At 40.3% G+C, this 19,790-nt stretch overlaps 1 protein-coding gene across 1 annotated transcript; it reads left to right on the top strand.

Annotated features, from left to right (window-relative positions):
* The first annotated feature begins 8,020 nt into the window (after window positions 1–8,020).
* Window positions 8,021–9,544, top strand: LOC109221185. Its single transcript, XM_019385649.1, has 2 exons — window positions 8,021–8,838; window positions 8,902–9,544. Exons 1-2 carry the CDS (start codon window positions 8,021–8,023, stop codon window positions 9,542–9,544), a joined length of 1,461 nt encoding a protein of 486 aa, XP_019241194.1.
* The last annotated feature ends 10,246 nt before the right edge of the window (window positions 9,545–19,790 follow it).

Genomic DNA, 19,790 nt, shown 5'->3' with positions numbered 1-19,790 from the left:
ACCTTGGGTTCAACTTGCCCTTCTTTCCGAACCTCATAATGCCCTTCATAGGCGAAACCTTCAAGAGGACCTTCTCGCCAACCATAAATGATACATCGCGCGCCTGCTGATCCGCGTAAATCTTCTTCCTGGACTGAACTGTGCGGAGCCTCTCCTGAATCAACTTTACCTTATCCAAGGCATCCTGAACCAAATCTGTACCAAGCAACTTAGCCTCACCAGGCTCAAACCACCCGATAGGAGAACGACAACGCCGACCATATAATGCCTCATACGAGGCCATCTCTATGCTGGACTGATAGCTATTATTATATGCAAACTCCGCCAAGGGTAAGAACTGATCCCACTGCCCTCCAAAGTCAATCACACATGCTCTAAGCATATCCTCTAATCTGAACTGTCCGCTCCGACTGCCCGTCAGTCTGAGGATGGAATGCCGTGCTAAGCTCCACGCAGGTCCCCAACTCACTCTGAACAGCCCTCCAGAAATGGGAAGTGAATAGAGGGCCTCTGTCTGATATGATGGAGACCGGCACACCGTGCAACCTCACTATCTCCCGAATGTAAATCTGGGCATATCTCTCCGCCGTATAAGTAGTCGCCACTGGAATGAAGTGTGCGGACTTGGTCAATCTATCCACAATAACCCACACTGAATCAACCTTCCGCTGAGTCCGCGGCAACCCAACCACGAAATCCATGGTGATGCGCTCCCACTTCCATTCCGGAATGGGCATCCGCTGGAGTAGGCCACCTGGCCTCTAATGCTCATGTTTAACCTATTGGCAATTCAAACATTTAGCTGCATACTCCGCAATGTCCTTCTTCATCCTCCGCCACCAGTAGTGCTGCCTCAAGTCACGATACATCTTCGTGGCACCTGGATGAATGGAGTACCTTGAACTGTGGGCCTCCTCTAGAATCCTCTCTCTCAAGCCATCAACATTAGGAACACATACACGGCCCTGAAGCCGTAACACACCATCCTCGCCAATAGAAATCTCCTTGGCACCTCCCTGAAGTACCGTCTCTCTGAGGGCCGCCAAATGTGGATCATCGAACTGGCGGGCCTTAATCTGCCCCAATAACGAGGACTGAGCAACCACACATGCTAGAACTCGGCTGGGCTCTGAAATGTCCAATCTCACGAGTCTGTTAGCTAAAGACTGAATGTCCAAAGCTAATGGTCTCATCTCAGCAGGAATGAATGCCAAGCTACCCATACTCTCTGCCTTCCTACTCAAGGCATCCGCGACCACATTTGCCTTGCCTGGGTGATAAAGAACGGTAATGTCATAATCCTTTAGTAACTCAAGCCACCTGCGCTGCCTCAAATTAAGATCCCTCTGCTTGAACAAATGCTGCAAGCTGCGATGGTCTGTATAAACCTCACATGACAATCCATATAAATAATGCCTTCATATCTTAAGAGCATGAACAATCGCCGCCAACTCTAGATCGTGCACAGGGTAATTTTTCTCATGAACCTTCAGCTGACGTGAAGCATATGCAATAACTCGCCCCTCCTACATCAATACACATCCCAAGCCAACGTGAGAAGCGTCACAATACACTGTATACATCCCTGAACCGGATGGCAATACAAGAACTGGTGCCGTAGTCAAGGCCGTCTTGAGCTTCTGGAAGCTCACCTCACAATCATCGGACCAACAGAACGGGGCCCCCTTTTGGTTCAATCTGGTCAGAGGTGATGCAATAGATGAAAAGCCCTGCACAAATCGCCGGTAATAGCCTGCTAACCCCAAGAAGCTCCTGATCTCGGTCACTGAAGTAGGACGTGGCCAACTCTGAACTGCCTCAATCTTCTTGGGCTCCACCTTGATACCCTCTCCTGACACTACATGCCCCAAGAATGCTACTGACTCTAGCAAAAACTCACACTTGGAGAACTTAGCATAAAGCTTCTGCTCTCGCAAGGTCTGAAGCACTACTCTCAAATGCTGCTCGTGCTCCCCCAGGCTTCATGAGTATATCAAGATGTCGTCTATGAAGACGATGACAAAAGAATCAATATAGGGCCTTAACACCCTGTTCATCAAATCCATAAATGCCGCTGGAGCATTAGTCAAGCCAAAGGACATCACCAGAAACTCATAGTGGCCATACCTAGTCCTGAATGCAGTTTTCGGAACATCCGAATCTCGAATCTTCAGCTGATGATACCCTGACCTCAAGTCGATCTTAGAGAACACCCTAGCACCCTGCAACTGATCGAACAAATCATCAATACGGGGCAATGGATACTTGTTCTTGATGGTGACTTTGTTCAACTGGCGGTAATCAATGCACATCCGCATAGTCCCATCCTTCTTCTTCACGAATAACACTGGTGCACCCTAAGGCGATACACTGGGCCTAACAAACCCCTTTGCTAACAACTCCTCCAACTGCTCCTTCAACTCCTTCAGCTCCTTAGGAGACATACGGTACGGTGGGATAGATATAGGATGAGTGCCTAGAGCCAAATCAATACAGAAATCAATATCACGGTCCGGAGGCATGCCAGGAAGGTCAGAAGGAAAAACATCGACGAACCCTCGGACTACTGGCACTGAATCAATCGTCGGAGACTCTGCGGTGGTGTCTCGCACATAACCTAGATAAGCCAAACATCCCTTCTCCACCATGCGCTGATCCTTCAGGAAAGAAATGACCCTACTAAGCGTATCAACTGTGGAACCCTTCCACTCCAATCTCGGCGACCGTGGCATCGCTAGAGAAACAGTCTTGGCATGGCAATCTAGAACAGCGTGATATGGAGATGACCAATCCATGCCCAGAATAACCTCAAATCGATCATATCGAGCAGCAGGAGATCTGCCTAGTCTCAAGACCACAGAAAGTAACCACAGAAGACCGGTAGACCCGGTTCACCACCACAGAATCACCCATAGGAGTGAACACATGAACAGGAGCACCCAAAGGCTCAGGAGAACTAGCCAGGAAACGAGTAAACAGAGATGATACATAAGAATAAGTGGACCCTGGATCAAATAATACTGATGCATCTCTACCGTTGATGGAGATAATACCTGTGATGACGGCATCTGAGGCCAATGCATCCGGCCTAGCTGGAAGGGCATAGAATCTAGCTAGAGCACCGGCCATCTGGCCTCCACCTGACTGAGGAGTAGCTGGCTGCCCTCTCCCTGTCTGGCCTCCACCTCTGGATCGGCCTCTACCACTCTACCCTCCACCTCTAGGTGGCTGGGCCGCTGGTGCTGGAGTCATGGGCTGCTGCCCCTACTGTACTGCCTTGCCCCTAAGCCTGGGGCAGTATCTCCTCATGTGGCCTGGGTCACCGCACTCAAAACAATGTGGTGCGGCAACCTGCTGCCCTGATGACTGTCCTTGATGACTCGTACACCCCGTGGGAGGAGCCTGGATAGCCGGTGGGCGATATGAAGTCTCCGGCATAGCACTAAAGTAGGGACCAGAAGAACTCTGAGGACTTGAATACCCACGGGAAGAACCCTGAATAGTTGGCGGGCGGTAGGAACTCTCTGGCATGGCACTGAAATAGGGGCGTGCTGGAGCACCCCGGGCGGGAGGTGGTGGTGCTGAAGATGGGGGCCTACTGGGCTGACCCCTCCCATACTGACCTCTGCCCCTAGCTGGGGCACCTCTGAACTCTCCAAAGAATTTGGCTCTCTTGTCCTGCTGTATCTGCTCCCTACCCCTCTGACGATATCCCTCAATCCGGCGAGCAATCTCGACCACAAGCTGGTACTCTGTACCCATCTCCACCTCTCGGGCCATACCCGATCGAATATTGGGCTGCAATCCAGCGACAAACCTCCGCACTCTCTCTGCATCTGTAGGAAGTATCATAAGTGTATGTTGAGATAACTCAGAAAACCTCGCCTCGTAGTCGGTCACATATATCTGACCCTGCTCAAGGTGCTCAAACTGATACCGCAGCTCTTCCCTCTCAGAGGGCGAAATATACCTGTCCAGGAACAATTGTACGAACTGACCCCAAGTGATGGGAGGAGAACCGGCGGGCCTACCAAGAACATAGGACTGCCACCATCTACGGACCCTGCCCTCAAGCTGAAAAGTAGTAAAGTCGACTCCATGCGACTCTAATATCCTCATGGCGTGCAGTCTGTCCCTGCACCTGTCGATGAAATCCTGAGCGTCCTCATGACGCTCACCTCCGAAGACTGGAGGGTGAAGTCTGGTCCATCTGTCTAGTAACTTCTGCGGATCGAACCCACAACTGGCCTAGGCTGGGGTACCTCTGCTGCAACTGGCTGAACCCCCTCTACGGGTGGTGCACCCGGAGTCTGATATACCGCGGCTGCATGACCTGGAGCCTGAGCAGTAGGGGTCTGTGCTCCCCCTCCTGCCTGCGAAACAGCTGGGTCTGCTGGAAATAAACCAGCCTGAGTCATGGTGTCCATGAACCGGAGTAGGCACAGCTGCGAGAGTAGGCATAGCTGCGGGCGCCTCGCCCTGCTCCTCAGTAGTGGGATCCCTCGCAGGGTCTGCTGGTGGTGCAACTGGAATAGCTCTAGGACGCCCTCGCCCCCTACCGCGGGCCGGTGCCCTCCCCCGGCCTCTGCCTCGGCCTCTGGCAATGGGGGGAGCAGCTCCTCCCGGGTCCGGAACGTCGGCGGTACGAGTCCTCACCAACTGCACGATGGAAAATGAATAAAGAGTAGTCTTTCCTAACACCCTATAGCCCCTCGAAGATAAATACAGACGTCTCCGTACCGATCTACAAGACTCTATTAGGTTTGCCCATAACTTGTGAGACCTACGTGAACCTAGTGCTCTGATACCATGTTATCACGACCCATTTTTCATAATAGGTCATGATGGCGCCCGACCCCATTTGTCAGGCCAGCCAACGCGGAAGTATAATTAAATTCTCATTTTACCCTTACCAAAAACCATTATAATAGATTTTTCCCCCAATTAAAGTCATGAACCAGTAAAGATCAATAAAATGTAACGATAGTTATACAACCCAAAATAACGTCTACTACTGTGTGTGTCAAAACCTGGTGTCACAAGCTACGGGCAACTAGTAGAATATACACAAAATGAATAATGCCCTATCCTACTGTCTAAATCAGGATAGACAGAAACAACAACAAAAAAAAAACAAGGAAGACTTCTTCGGCTGCGGGTCGGCAAGAAGGGAGTCACTACTAAAAAACGGCCAATTTCCGACCGAAATTTCCGACGGAAAAAAGTAGTCGGAAATTTCCGACGGAATCGGTCGGAATATTCATAAAAATATATTTTTTGATTTTTAATAATACTTGCGACTAATATTCCGTCTATGTCCGTCGTAAATTTTGGCAGAAAATTCCGCCAATTTTTAGCGCCCAATTCGATCGAAAACGATTATAAAAAAAGAAATTAAAAAAAAAATAGCGACAGATTCGGTCGGAAATGTTTAGTAAAAGGAGGTTGACTACTTTTGACCAAATTGCCGACCGAATCAGTCGGAGAGTTTTTTAAAAAACCCAGCGACTTCCTTTTCTTTTCCTTTTCCCCTTTTCTTCCTTCTCTCTTCTCTCTCTCACTTAAACCTCCCCCGAAACCTAAACCTGCCGCTTCCATCAACGAGCAGCTCATGCCGCCGACGCCGCTGCAAATCCATCGTGCTAGGTACGTTTCCCCCACCCAAAACTTTGACTAAAAATTGCAAACATTGTTTATTTTCCGCCTCTTAATAAAAAATTGGAACACAAATCTTTCCTATTTACGCTTACGTGCTATGATCTGAAGGTTTTTGCTCTCTTTCTTATTTCGATTTCTGTTCTTTGTCAAGTCCTAGATCATTGCAGCACTGATTTTATTTGTGACCTTAAGTTTAAATAGACTATACATGTATTTTTTCTGGGCTTGTGGACTTTAATCGTGTGCTTACAATTGCTGGTTCTGTTGTGGTTTTCTACTTTTTCCAAGGATTTAAGTTGTATAGTGTAATGATTTTTTTTTACACCGTCAGTGTAATTAACATGTATAGTGTGATTTTCTAGTTCGATTTAAACACCCCTAATTCAAATTATGGGTGTCAAGCAGTAGCCTGGTATAGCCAAAAGGAGGGGAAATAAGTAAAATAGAGCTAACGAATTTTGGAGCCAAAATTAATGATTTTTCTGAGGTTATCTTTATGTTGTTCTTTAGACATGAATTTAAGTTGCAAGTTTAGGACAAAACGTTGAAGTTATAATTACTTAATTATAAGTGTACTTTATCTGACAAACTAAGCTTTTAAACAAGACAATTACATGATTCAACCTTGTACTAGAGCAGGTAGAGAGAATTTGTTAAAGACATAATTAAGTAATTAAAAAAAATTAATTCAAATAGTCATCAATTAACCGCTTAAATTAAAAATAACTGGTAGAGGTATAACATATGCATAATTTATGGAGTATATTATATGTCTATAATTATATATAATCAACATATAAATTATGTATATAGCTAGAAAAATAAATAATGAATATGACGGTATATTTGTGTAAAGATCCCTTAAAAATATACTATAGTTAACTTCCTATACTTTTAGATGAAATAATTACACAATTCCGCACAATAAACAATTTGATGCGGTTGATGAGTCAATTTTTAGAATTTCTCAACTTTTTCTAATGGGCTTCCAATGAGACAGAACGTGAGCATAGTGTTGGACTTTGGTCCATCTAACGTTATGGGCCAGTCTAAATGGGATTATCATACATGTGTGAAGTGATTGAGTAATGATACTTGGGCAAGTTACATATTTCTACTTTTTTCAAGGATTTAAGTTGTATAGTGTAATGATTTTTTTGTGTTTTTTACACCGTCAGTGTAATTAACATGTTTCTACTTTTGACTTAGTTCTTTGCACCATTAGTGCGTAGAATTTAGATTCTTTTTCCAAATGTAGTAGCTACTAGGTGTGTGGAAAAGGGAAGAGCATATGTGAGGTAGGGGTAAGACGCTAAAACGCTGGCTAAAAATTGCAAACATTGTCTATTTTCCGCCTCTTAATAAAAAATTGGAACACAAATCTGGCATACACACATACATACACACACATTATGTAAAATCGTAGCATAATTGAAATATATTATGGTACCAAATTGTCTATCTTATTTTTCAGGTCTCTAGCTCCATTAATAATGAAGGGGAAATAGCAATTCTAGTAAGAGAGTGTTTAAGTGAACTCAAGCAAACACCATTAACGGCCTTGAGCACGAAAACGCACTTAATTCTGCCACCCAAACTAGTTATATTAGCCTCCACAATTGTTAGTTTGAGGCTTTTTAAGTGCCCTGTTTAGCTCTGAGAACAATTCAGGTCGATCATCACAGCATCGACAAACCTTGAGAATTATACTATTGCTGGAATTTTCATCCTCATCTAAATGCTCAATTATTACTTCATCAATGTCAGTTGGAGTGTTGACTACCTTGGTGATTTCCTTTGCTCTTCCTTTTAAATCTTTAACGTGCTCAACTACACTTCTAAGTAGAGCTGCCTCATCCATCTGCAAGTTATTACCCATGTTTAGGATGTCTGATATGATGGGAAGTTATTTTCTATGAAAATTAAGCTCTTCTTGAATTGACTCTTAAACAATCTTGTTGATTAGATCTCCTAACAAAAAAGTCTGTTCTCTTATATTTGCACTGAAATCCAAAAGTAATGTTTACACATGTAAACTTGAAAACTTGAATTTGACCAATGACCAAACCTGATTCACTTACAAACACTAACTACAAGTCAGATTAAAGAATAACATTACAAATTTCTAAGAATACTAATTAAGCCATATTTAGAATATTAGTAATAATTGCAAGTAACTGAATACCAAAATACTGTGAGTATTATCATCGTTGAACTTGTTAATAGAATTCTTTGTTTAGAGAGTCCTATATTTTGATTTATAAAGGAAACATACTCAAAATAGATGTAGAATATGTAGTAAACCAGTTTAAATAAATCAAATTATTTTAAATATCTCATTTATAGATTTTTATTTGTGTAGATGAAATTTGTGCATCGTAGATGGATGTATAATAGGAATCATCCTAATCGTGCGGGGTTGAGGGATGAATTTATTGAAGGGGTTGCTGAATTTATTGCTAAGGCTCAAACACTTGATGATTTTCTTATTGGAGGAAGGATTAGGTGTCCTTGTGTGAAATGTAAATGTGTTAAGTTATTGAAATCAGACGAAGTTAAAGTCCATCTCTACAAGAAAGGGTTTGTAGAAAATTATTATATATGGACTGCTCACGGGGAGAATCATGCTAGTTTAGATGATGCTAACTTTCATAATTCTTTTGGTGGTGAGGGTAGCCCCATTTCGGAGCATAATGTTGAAAATTCTCGATACAATGAAATGATGAGGGATGCTTTTGGGACGTTTCCTGGGGTTCAATCCGAACCAAATGATGAGGCTAAGCGTTTCTATGAACAGTTACTTGAAGCTAGTCGTCCATTGTATGAAGGTTCGGTGCATTCCAAGTTGTCTGTTGCGGTTAGATTGCTAAGTATTAAATCGGATAGTTCTATTTCCCAAGCGGGCATGGATTCTATTATTGGGCTTATGAATGAACTTAATCCGAGTAACATTGACTTACCAAAAGATTTCTACACTGCTAAAAAATTGGTTTCTAAGTTGGGTCTTTCATCAGAGAGAATTGATTGTTGTGAGAAAGGTTGCATGTTATTCTATAAGGATGACGCATCTCTAGAGAACTGTAAATTTTGTAATCAGCCTCGTTTTAAGGAAGTCACAAATCCCAATACAAAAAAGAAAGTTCCAGTTAAAGTGATGCATTACTTACCTCTTATACCTAGGTTAAAGAGGTTGTATGCATCAATGAGCTCTGCTCCTCATATGAGATGGCACTACGAACATAGAAGGCCACCTGGTATACTCTGCCATCCGTCAGATGGAGAAGCGTGGAAGCATTTTGATAGGGTGTTCCCCGAATTTGCTAGTGAACCAAGAAATATTAGGTTGGGATTATGCACAGATGGATTTACTCCATTTGCTGTCTCTGCTGCACCATATTCATGTTGGCCGGTGTTTGTTACTCCATATAATCTTCCGCCAGAGTTGTGCATGACAAGTCCATATTTGTTCCTAACTTGTATTGTTCTAGGTCCATGCAATCCGAAAAGTTTGATTGATGTATACTTGCAGCCTTTGATTGATGAGTTACAGTTATTATGGCATCAAGGTGTGGAAACATATGATATATCAACCAAACAAAACTTCAGATTGCATGTTGCTTTGATGTGGACTATAAATGATTTTTCTGCTTATGGAATGTTGTCCGGATGGTCGACTGCTGGAAAGTTAGCTTGCCCTTGTTGTATGGAAGACACTAAAGTATTTACTTTGAAACATGGAGGTAAAAATACATGGTTCGACTGCCACCGTAGATTCTTGCCAATGAATCATGAATTTAGGCGAAATACAAGTGCATTTATAAGAACCAAACTTATTTTGAGGAGCCACCGGCCTGCTTGTGTTCAGAAGAAATTTGGAACAGAGTAAGGGATATGCCTAAAGTAACAGAGTCTCCACCATCTAAGATACCAGGTTATGGTGTCACACACAACTGGACTAAGCGGAGCATATTTTGAGAATTACCTTATTGGAAGCACAATCTTCTTCGGCATAATCTGGACGTCATGCATATCGAGAAGAATTTTTTTGACAACTTGTTTAATACTATTATGGATGTTACTAACAAGACCAAAGATAACTTGAAGGCCAGGATGGAATTAAAAGAATATTGTAGGCGAAGTGAGTTGTATTTGACATACTTTAACAACAAGATACAGAAGCCCAAAGCCAGTTACACGTTCAAATTGGATGAGAGAAGAGAGATTTATAGTTGGGTTAACAATTTGAGGATGCCTGATGGGTACGCATCAAATTTATCCAGGTGTGTTGACATGAAAGAAGGTAAGTTGGCGTCAATGAAAAGCCACGATTGTCATATTTTCATGGAAACGTTGATGCCTATTGCGTTCAATGCATTGCCTGATCGAATATGGAAACCGATTACAGAGATAAGTTGTTTTTTCAAGGATTTGTGTTCTAGCACATTGAGGGTGGAGAACTTAATTTATATGGAGAGTAACATTATCTTTGATATTCTTACTTGATGAAGTAGTATATGCGTAATTAATTTCTGACTAACTGTAAAATTTTCTACATATGTACTTACAGGTAAGCATTGCTTAGTCAACAAGTGGGAGATGTTGTAAGCAAGTTGATTTCCATGTCTACCAGTTCAAGGGTAGCAGTTCCAGGTACTTAATTTTAGTTCCCTCCCAACTTGTTCTTAAAAAGGATACTATCTTACCTTTAGTTATAAAGTAGCAGGAGTGGTTTGCTAACGTTCTTTTCCTTTAGCCAACAACATAAGTTGTTTCTGTTCTGATAGTATGCAAGCATGAATGCGGTGTCTTTGCTGGAAATCTTCTCAAAGTTGTATTGATTTAATAGTTAATGCATTGCAGCTTTATTATATTATTGACTCTATGCATGAATTCAAACTTCTCTTTAACTACATGCAATTTTATAGGCAGTAATCATACCACATATAGCCTATAGGATAGACTTTTCGTGATATTCCCTTTTTAAGTATTAAGTATTTACTAGAATGTACGTATATGTATTGGTTGAAGCAAGTTATGGATCAAGAGTTATATGTGAAAAGAAAATGATTTGCACTTCGTCATAAGTGATAGAAGTCATTTTTACAATTTGCTACTATAAAGTATTCTCCTATTCTCCTGAAGTCCCCTGCATCAATGATCTCCCAAGAATATCAGTGAAGTTGTGAAAATATGAATTTTCTCCTATTTAGTTTTTTCTGTATGCAATAATGTGTGGCTACTCATCATTGAGATGTAACAATTTTGTATTTTATTATGATTATATTACAGATATGGCATCTAAGGGGAAGGGAAACATGAAACCTAAGAAGAAAAAACAATCTGTTCCAACTTCTTCGATTATGCCAAATATGAGTCATCCTCTTCCTCATCCTCCTCAATCGACTTTATTGCCATCTACCATGTTCACTATATATATATATACATCATACATATTATATAAGTATGATGTATTCAAATCATGGAATTTACAAGTGTCAACAGTTTATGGCAAGTGGTATAAGTCAAGAACATTACAGCATCAAGTTAATAATTTATCATATGAGATACTGGCAAAATAAAGCATGTATAGGCTTTTCCACAATTAACATGCGCACATAATACCGAGGCGACGGCCCGATCCAACAGAAATAAACTGTGCACTTGCCGAGGGTCGACGGCGCGCCTATAGATGTATCTATTCATACTGAGGCGATCGGCCCGAACCACAAATAAGGATGAAATATCAAGTTCGCACACATGGCACATAAATGGTCAAGAATACCAAATCGCACTTAATTAACTATACAAGTATGCTCCTATCCCCTTTTAAGTCTCTAGTACACGCTAGGTGTTCATAACAACAATTTAACATAAGAGATATATTTAATAGGCATGTTGTAGGTCCTAAGCTACCCGGACATTTATCATAGTAGTAGCTACGCATGGGCTCTCGTCACCTAACGCGTGCGTAGCCCCCGCATTTAGCAACAAACACTCAAACATTAATCCTAACGAGACAATTCCCTCATACGAGGTTAGAAAGGAGACTCACCTCGCTCCGAAGTGCACTTCCGATATCAAGAATAGGCCCAAACCCTCAATTCGTAGCCAAACAAGCACCAACTAATTAAAATAAGCAAGAACTAGTCAATAAGAGCTTACAAGGTTAAATTCTAATTGTTTAAGCAATTTCCTAACCATAAATACAAGTTTTCCTAATTTCCGACCCCGGGCCCACATACCCGGATTCCAATATTTTTCGAAGGAATTTGTTCTCTATCACCTAAGGATCACAAATATGCGATTTCTAGTTCATTTCATGGTAAATTATAGGATTAAATCTTAGTTTTGACTAAACCCTAGGTCTAACTCTAATCTGTTGATTTTTACCTAATTTTAGTGTTAAATCTACCTAATGTTTATGTATTTGAACTAAAAGTGGGTGGGAATTACTTACCTTGCAATGATATGTGGAAACTCTCTCTTTGAAACCCCCAAAATTGCCCAAGTGTGTAGTGAGAAATGAGAGAAATGAGTTTGGGTTCGTATTAATGAACCCTTCTGCCCCCAGTGATTTCCGCTTCTGCGGCAGGAATCCCGCTTCTGCGGGTTCCGCTTCTGCGGAAGTGAGCCTCTTTTGCGGAAAAGGCCAAGGGGGCCTGGGCCGCTTCTGCGGTTTAAACCTCGCTTCTGCGAGGCCGCGTAAGCGGAAAGGCCACCGCTTCTGCAACTCTGGGCCTGGGCGGATGGACCGCTTCTGCGGTCAGGGGTCTGCTCCTGCGGTTTCCCCTGGGCCTGGCCCCTTCCGCTTCTGCGATAAACGACCGCTTCTGCGGTCCAAGAGCCGCAGAAGCGGTTATGACAGAAGCAGCAGATAAGGCTTTTTCCTAAGTTTTCAACTTCACTCGAACCTCGACCATTTGACGCTCGGGGCTCCCGAGCCCCGCGCGAACATACCGACAAGTCTGAAATCACGAGGCGGACCTACTCGAACCCTCGAAACACTCAAAATAACGCTAAATCGAGGAATCAACCCCCAAAACCAAATGAATCAATTCATTGAACTTCAAGTTCTTAATTCTCCTTCAACGGGTCAAAACGCCCTTAAACTACTCGGATGGACACCAAATTTTACGGGTAGGTCTTAACTGATATTTCGGACTTGTACCAAGTTTCGGAATCGAAATCCGAACCCGATACCTATGAAAACAATGATTTCTTAGTTTATTTAAATCTTTGAAACTTTAACTTAACAATTTCACGAAAAAATTCATTACTTGGGCTAGGGACCTCGGAATTCGATTCCGGGCATATGCCCAGGTCCCATATTTTCCCGCGACCCTCAAAATTGCCATACGATTCTGGTCTGTTTCCCGAAAATGTAGACCGAAGTCAAACTTGCCCTTTTTAAAGAAACTTAAAGAAGCAACTAGGCTTATTCTTGCTCCAAACTCTTCTAACTTCCAGAACCACCCCGTCCCCACAAGTCATAAATTAGCTAAAGCAAGTGTGGAAAGTATTATTTAAGGGAAAGGGTTTGGAAATGCAAAACGACCAGTCGGGTCATTACACGCATCTGCGAAGGAGACCGCACCTGCGAGTCCGCATCTGCGGCCAAAGGACCGCAGGTGCGGTTACACCAGAACTGGTGCAGGCAGCAGTGATTTTCTGCAATTTTTCTCTAGTCCCACACCCGAACACCCCCAAAAAACACTTCCGAGCACTCGGGGCTCCTAACCAAACATGTACACTAACTCAACAACACCCTACGAACTTAACCGTGCGATCAAATTCGCCAAATAACATAAAAACGAGGAATCAAACCTCAAAATCATAACTTTTTCATCAAACTTCAATAAACCTTCATTTTTTGATATTTAGGTCGTGAAACACGTCAAACGACGTTCGATTTCGACCAAATTTCACAGGAAGCGCTTAAACCACATATAAGACCTGTTACTGGGCGCCAGAACCAAAATTACGGGCCCGATACCAATACTTTCTAATCCATTTTTCATTTCAAATTTCCATCTTAAATTCTAGAAACAATTTCTTTTAAGAATTCATTCTCGGGCTCGGGACCTCGGATTTCGATTCCGGGCTTACGCCCGAGTCCCATTTTTTCTACGGACCTGGTCCATTTAAATCCAAAATGTTGACCAAAGTCAACTTTAATCATATTAATATAAAAATTCATCAATTTTTTACACAAATTCATATTTAAGCTTTCCGGCTATGCGCCCGAGACTGCGCACGGCAAATCGAGGCAAGTAAAAATGAGTTTTCAAGGCCTCGAAAGCACGGAATGAAAGAAAAACAGGTGACCCTTTGGGTCGTCACAATATATATATATATATATATATTATATATATATATATATATATATATATATATAATATATATATATATTATGTATATTTATGTGTATATATAGTATGTTATGTATATATATTGCCTTAATTAATTCTTGTAAATATATTATAGCTTATATAAGAATTGGTAAGTTAAATCTTCTAAAGAGTCAAAATTAAACACAAAAAAAATTGCAAAGAGATATTCAAGGGAATGTCTTAATAATTTTTATTATTACGACATTAACAAAAATGGCAATATATCTTTTTTAGTCTTCCCTCCCCAATGGAATAAGCAAAACAAGGTGCTAAAACCACCATTAAAAAAGAAAAAAAACTAAAGAAGAGTGCCAAAGTACAAGTTACACCATAATCTACATAGTAATCTCTAATAAATTTCATAATCCTTCAAGGTTCGGAGGAAGTTCCGTTGGTGGTGGCGGAAAAGAAGCTTGTTTCATCACCGCTTCCGGCGAAGCGCATCCTCCGCAAGTTCCCTGCTATCATTTCTTCATAAGCTTCGTCTATCTCCGGTTTGTGATTCTGCAGGTCCAAATTTCTTCTTTCCGAGCGGATCCAATCTCTGAAGAGTACTGATTTTTCCAAGCTCTCCCTCGTAGACGCTCTATGATCACCTATTTGAAGTTCTTGCTTGACTGAAAGCCTATCTGATGCCACTGTTGAAGCTTTGAATACATAAAATATCCCGAGCCATCCTTGCAAGAACCGAAAAATGTTTTTCTCTGGCCTTCCACCATTCCAAAAAGATCAAAGGTGCCGTCTGGATTCTCCTTTTCAAGGCCCTGCGACAAATAAACTTGAAGCTCGTTTAGATGTGAAGTATCATCAATTTATCACCTTGAGAAACCCCTGAACTCCATCCAAGAACTAAGTGTTTTTTAGGCTCGCAGTTCTTTTAGATGATTGTGAACTAGACGAAGTAGGAGTTGGAACATTTGGCTAGCATGATCTAAGGCAAGTTGATAAGATAAATTGTTTGAGCATTTATTTTTATTGAGGCTTTTGCAATCTGCAAGTGTAGCAATTTCTCATCTGAAAGATCTAAAGCCTTATAAATATTTGAATACCAAAGTGGAGGTCCTCTATTTCATGGTAGGATTTAACATGGCAGCAACACATAAATAGGAGGATAGGGAAAAATATTTTTTAATCTTTTCTTCATTACATTTAAGCAATTGATAAATTTCCCCACCTCTGAAAAATCAACAACAAATCACATAGTGCTGCAAATTGGAGCACGTGATTTTTGCCCTATATGAATTACTCCACAATTTCAAACAAAATAATTCCTTTTCATTATTTTCAATTTTGTGATTTTCGTGGCATTTTCTGTTAATTGTTTGCATTTTGTTTTTGCATTTTAATTAGTGAAAAATATAAAAATATACCTGACATTTGCAATGGAGGTTAATTTCACATTTTTAGGATCAATTAGTGATTGATTTTACAAACAAACAAAGAAATAACAAAAAGGGTTTTCTTTTTGCACTTATATTTTTAATTGTCTTAGTTTTTATATTAGGAATTAGTTTGTTTGAGCTCAATAGTATAATTTTAGAAGTCAGGTGGTCTTTTATTTTTAGTGTGCATTAACAAAAATAAAAAAAAAGGGGAAAACAAATAAAAGAATAAAAAAAAGGAAGAAAAGAAAATAAGAAGCCTAAAAGATTTTAAGGGCTGTTTAATTTGGGCAACTTTCCAATTAAATAGCTGGCCCAAGGCAAAATGCACTTCAAAATCAGCCCAAACACGCCCTACCCGTCCCACATGACCCTGCCCCTGATGACCAATAAAACGACGTAGTATGAGAATGATACTACGTCGTTTGAGCTAGTTAATGCCAAATCAAATCCAAATCGTCCATTCATTCTAATCCCAACGGCCTGAGTTCAATCTCTAGTATTAAATAAAAATGTCCAAACTCTTCAGTAACCCAGAGACCAAATAGTCACCCTCCTCGTACCCACTGTCCCCGCCAGCTCCACCCTAGCTCCGCCGCGGAAATCGCCCACGGCGGCGGAGAACAACCAAAACTTTGCCCAAATTGACACACCTCTCGCCTTCGCCTCCCCGTTCCATATCCACCATCGACATCTCCAAATCTCACTCAAACGCCTCCAAATTGCCAAACCCTAGCGACGCCACCACCGTACACGGCGGCGACGCCTCCCAAAGCTCTTCAAAATAACACCCTGGTTTCTCTTAGTCTCCCTCTCTCTCAAATCCTGGTTGTTCCTTGCTCGATATCTCCTCTCACGCCTCGAATTCCATTTTAAGAAGGACAACCAGGTCAATTGATGTGTCCCAGTCTACCAAAACGCAATCAAGTTCGTTATGTCATAAAAAGAATGGTTTCTTGGCAAATCGGTCTCTTAGAAAAACTTGACTCACATCATGTCGGTCATTCAGGTTGTGTATCAGGATCTTCTACATTATGTACTTTTCTGCTCTCTTTTGTTTTTTACATCTAGATTGATCTATTGTTTGACACGTTGGTTTCTGTTCGTAGTTAGAGATGCTTAGGTGTTAGTTTATTTGATTAGTTTAACATTTAATTATCGGATTTTTCTTGTTAACTTCTGCTTTGATTTTTGATTGTGTTCGTCTTCAGTAATAATTTGTTCATTAATATTGGTTGTGATTAGAATCTTTAAAACTAGGGTTAATCATGTTTAAGTTTTGCTGTTTGTCCTAAGTTCGTTCTATTAGTTTAGTTTTGAGTTTTAAATCAGTAGTTGTTTCAGCAATTGTTCAGTAAATAGATTATTTTGATGCATGATTTGGCGATTGTTCTTTAAATCAGTGTTTTCAAAAGTAATTAGGCTTTAGGTGATTGGATATAGTTGAATAAATTAGTCTTTGATTTGCTACAATCAAATTTTAACTAGGACAAGGAGGGGCTGGGGTTTAGTTAGGATAGCTCAGTAATTTTGGATTGAATAAAAGGGTAGTTTAGGTATTCTCATGTAAAGAAATGTAGTAGATAAAGCTAGAACTCCCTAGATCATTCTAGAATGGAGCCCCTAGTTTACATTTCAGCAACTTTGGTGTAGTAACTTGAGCAACAAGTCAGTAAATTAGGACTATTGAAGAAAATCTGAAGTAAAAGAGGGGAAAAGGTGTGAGTGAGATCTAGAACTTCCCCTTGAAGTTTTCCTATAAAGGGCAGCTTATTTGCCTTCATTAGCAAGTTTCAGCTCTGAAAAATTCCCCCACTTCCACAAGTTTTCATCAGCTAAATTTGAAATTTCAAATTCTAAACTCCTTTAGAACTAGTTCTCAAAACACAAAAAAAAAAAACAAACAAAAAAACAACAGAAAAATCCAAATATATTGTTACATTGAGTATTTATTATTATTTGCAAAGTTGATTTGTTAATCCGTTTCCTAGTGGTCCTAGATTCAATTTCAAGTCGTTTTGGGGTTTATTCCAAAGCTTTTGGGTTGTTTTTGGTTGCTGAAGTTCTAAGATCTACTAGTTTGATTTCGAGTGATTTTGGTTTCAATCGAGTTATTTTGGGGTCATTTTTGGTGTTGTACCTCTGTTACATTTTCCTTGCTATGTACATTTGTGTATTGGACTCATAATTGTCTTTCTGCTGCTGTGACCTGTTGTTGACATTGCTATTTGCTCTACTTATCTGCATTCTCTTCTCTTTCTGTTCTATTTCAAATTCCAGTACATATCTTTTAAATTCATCTCGATTGTAGCCTTGAATTGGAGTGGAAATGCAAAGTGTTCATCAGATCTCTGTTCGTTGGATGTTTCTGTTGTTTGTAGTTAAATAGATGTTAGTTAGTTATTTGGCTTGTATTATGATGAATAATAAACACATAGACTGTATAATTAGGATTGTTTTTAAATTGATTTGGACTGTGTTGGACTGTTTGATGGACTGTATTGGACTGTTCTAATTGGCTTATACAAACTGCTGGTTTTTAGTCTGTATTGACAGAGTTATTAGCATAACTCTAGAATAAGTCAGGATCATTCAGAGTTTGATAGGCATGGAATCATAGCTATGTTTGAAACAGTTGGAATTTGTATGAGCATTGAGTCTAATATTGACTAAACATCAGTCGAATTGCTTGAAACGGTTTGAATTGTATGAGCATTAAGTGTAATAATTAACTAAAGGGTTCGAAACTTAGGTTGCTTCAGGTTAAAAATCTGTTGTTAGCCATGATGTGTTTACAGTTAGTTCAGTATTATTTCCATTTGAGCACCAAAATGAAATGAATTTGAGCCTCAATCACAGTAGGTCCACTCTTCACATTTTGTTTGGATCACAGTAGTATTTCCGTATAAAAACACTCAATCGCTCTATTCTCCGAATATCTGCAGAAGTTTATTGCCAATCAGATGTAAATAAAATAAGAAAATGTCAGAAAGGTTAATCCAGCAGTTATTGAACCAATTTAGAATTGAATTTTCCCTTCTTTATGGTCATCAGTCATTGACACGTTGGGCCTCAGTAGCACTAAGGCATGGCCCAATTCCAGTCTTACCCAGCTCATTAATTGGGCCTGCGTTGAGCCCAGAGCTGGCAACAGCTCAACAAAATAACAGATTGTGTTATTTTATATTGGGCTAAGTTCAAGATTCGAAGGCCTGAATGAGCATTGAATCAGAGATTAATATTACACATGGGGCTTGGACTTCAGGTTAAGTACATACTTGAATTAAGAGTTCGCCTCTTGTTCAAATGTGGACTTGAACCGGAGCCCAAATTCCTGTTCATTTTAAATAAGCGGATTTGATAATATTATTAATTAGGGCCCTTTAGAGAAAATTCAATAGAAAATTAATAGTTTGCTCTAGGTTGGCTTTAAAATAAATAATGAGGTGCGTCGCGCCAAATAAAATGCACAAATTGCGTGGCCTCGTTAATTAACTTTAATAAAATATTTAAGAATTCGGACGTGCCATTCAGCAAATTTCTTGGCCTCCCGCAAAGTTAATAATTACGTTTCGCTTTAGGCGCGTTCTTTTATAACTTACCTTCCTAAATTCGGGTGTGCATTTCATGCGACCTAAATCCAAATCCCAAAACGTTGAATAAAATGTTCGAGGATCGGGTGCATTTCATTTGACGTGATCCAAAAACATGTTTTAAACGACGTTCAATTTCTTAAAAATTTAATTAAAAGCGGTAAATAAATTTCTAAAAGTGCACTATAGGATGACATGTATTAAAATCAGATTTTAGCCAAATATAGCAGTTGAGGACGTGCTAAACCACGGAACTCGGGAGTGCCTAACCCCTTCTCCGGGTTAACAGAATTCCTTACCCGAATTTCTGTTCGCAGACTGTAAACAGAGTTCAAACCTTTTCCTCGATTCGGGATCAAACCGGTGACTTGGGACACATAAAATCTCTCAAGTGGCGACTCTGAATCATTTAATAAATGAATCTCGTTTCGATTGTCTTTAATTGGAAAAAACTCCCTTTATTATACCCTTCGCGGGGTGTAGTAGCGAAAAAGGAGGTTGACAGCAATATAAACTAACAGTTTGAAATAGGGATAATATTGCCCAGACAATTCATTTGTAAGCTTGATGAATTGTTGTAAAAAATCTATAAGAATTTTAACATTATTCCATCTTGATTTGTAAGGATTTCATCATCATCCTCACCAACCAACACGAGCATTAAACTTGCATTAATTGGGTTTCTATATTCATATGCAACCAACTAAACTTTCGTACATATAATTCTATCTAGTCGGACAAGCTTTAGGAACCTTTGTTTCTCTAAG

This window comes from Nicotiana attenuata, unplaced genomic scaffold (assembly GCF_001879085.1).
Source record: "Nicotiana attenuata strain UT unplaced genomic scaffold, NIATTr2, whole genome shotgun sequence".
Classification (NCBI taxonomy): domain Eukaryota; kingdom Viridiplantae; phylum Streptophyta; class Magnoliopsida; order Solanales; family Solanaceae; genus Nicotiana; species Nicotiana attenuata.
This window is presented reverse-complemented; position numbering and strand designations above follow the sequence as displayed.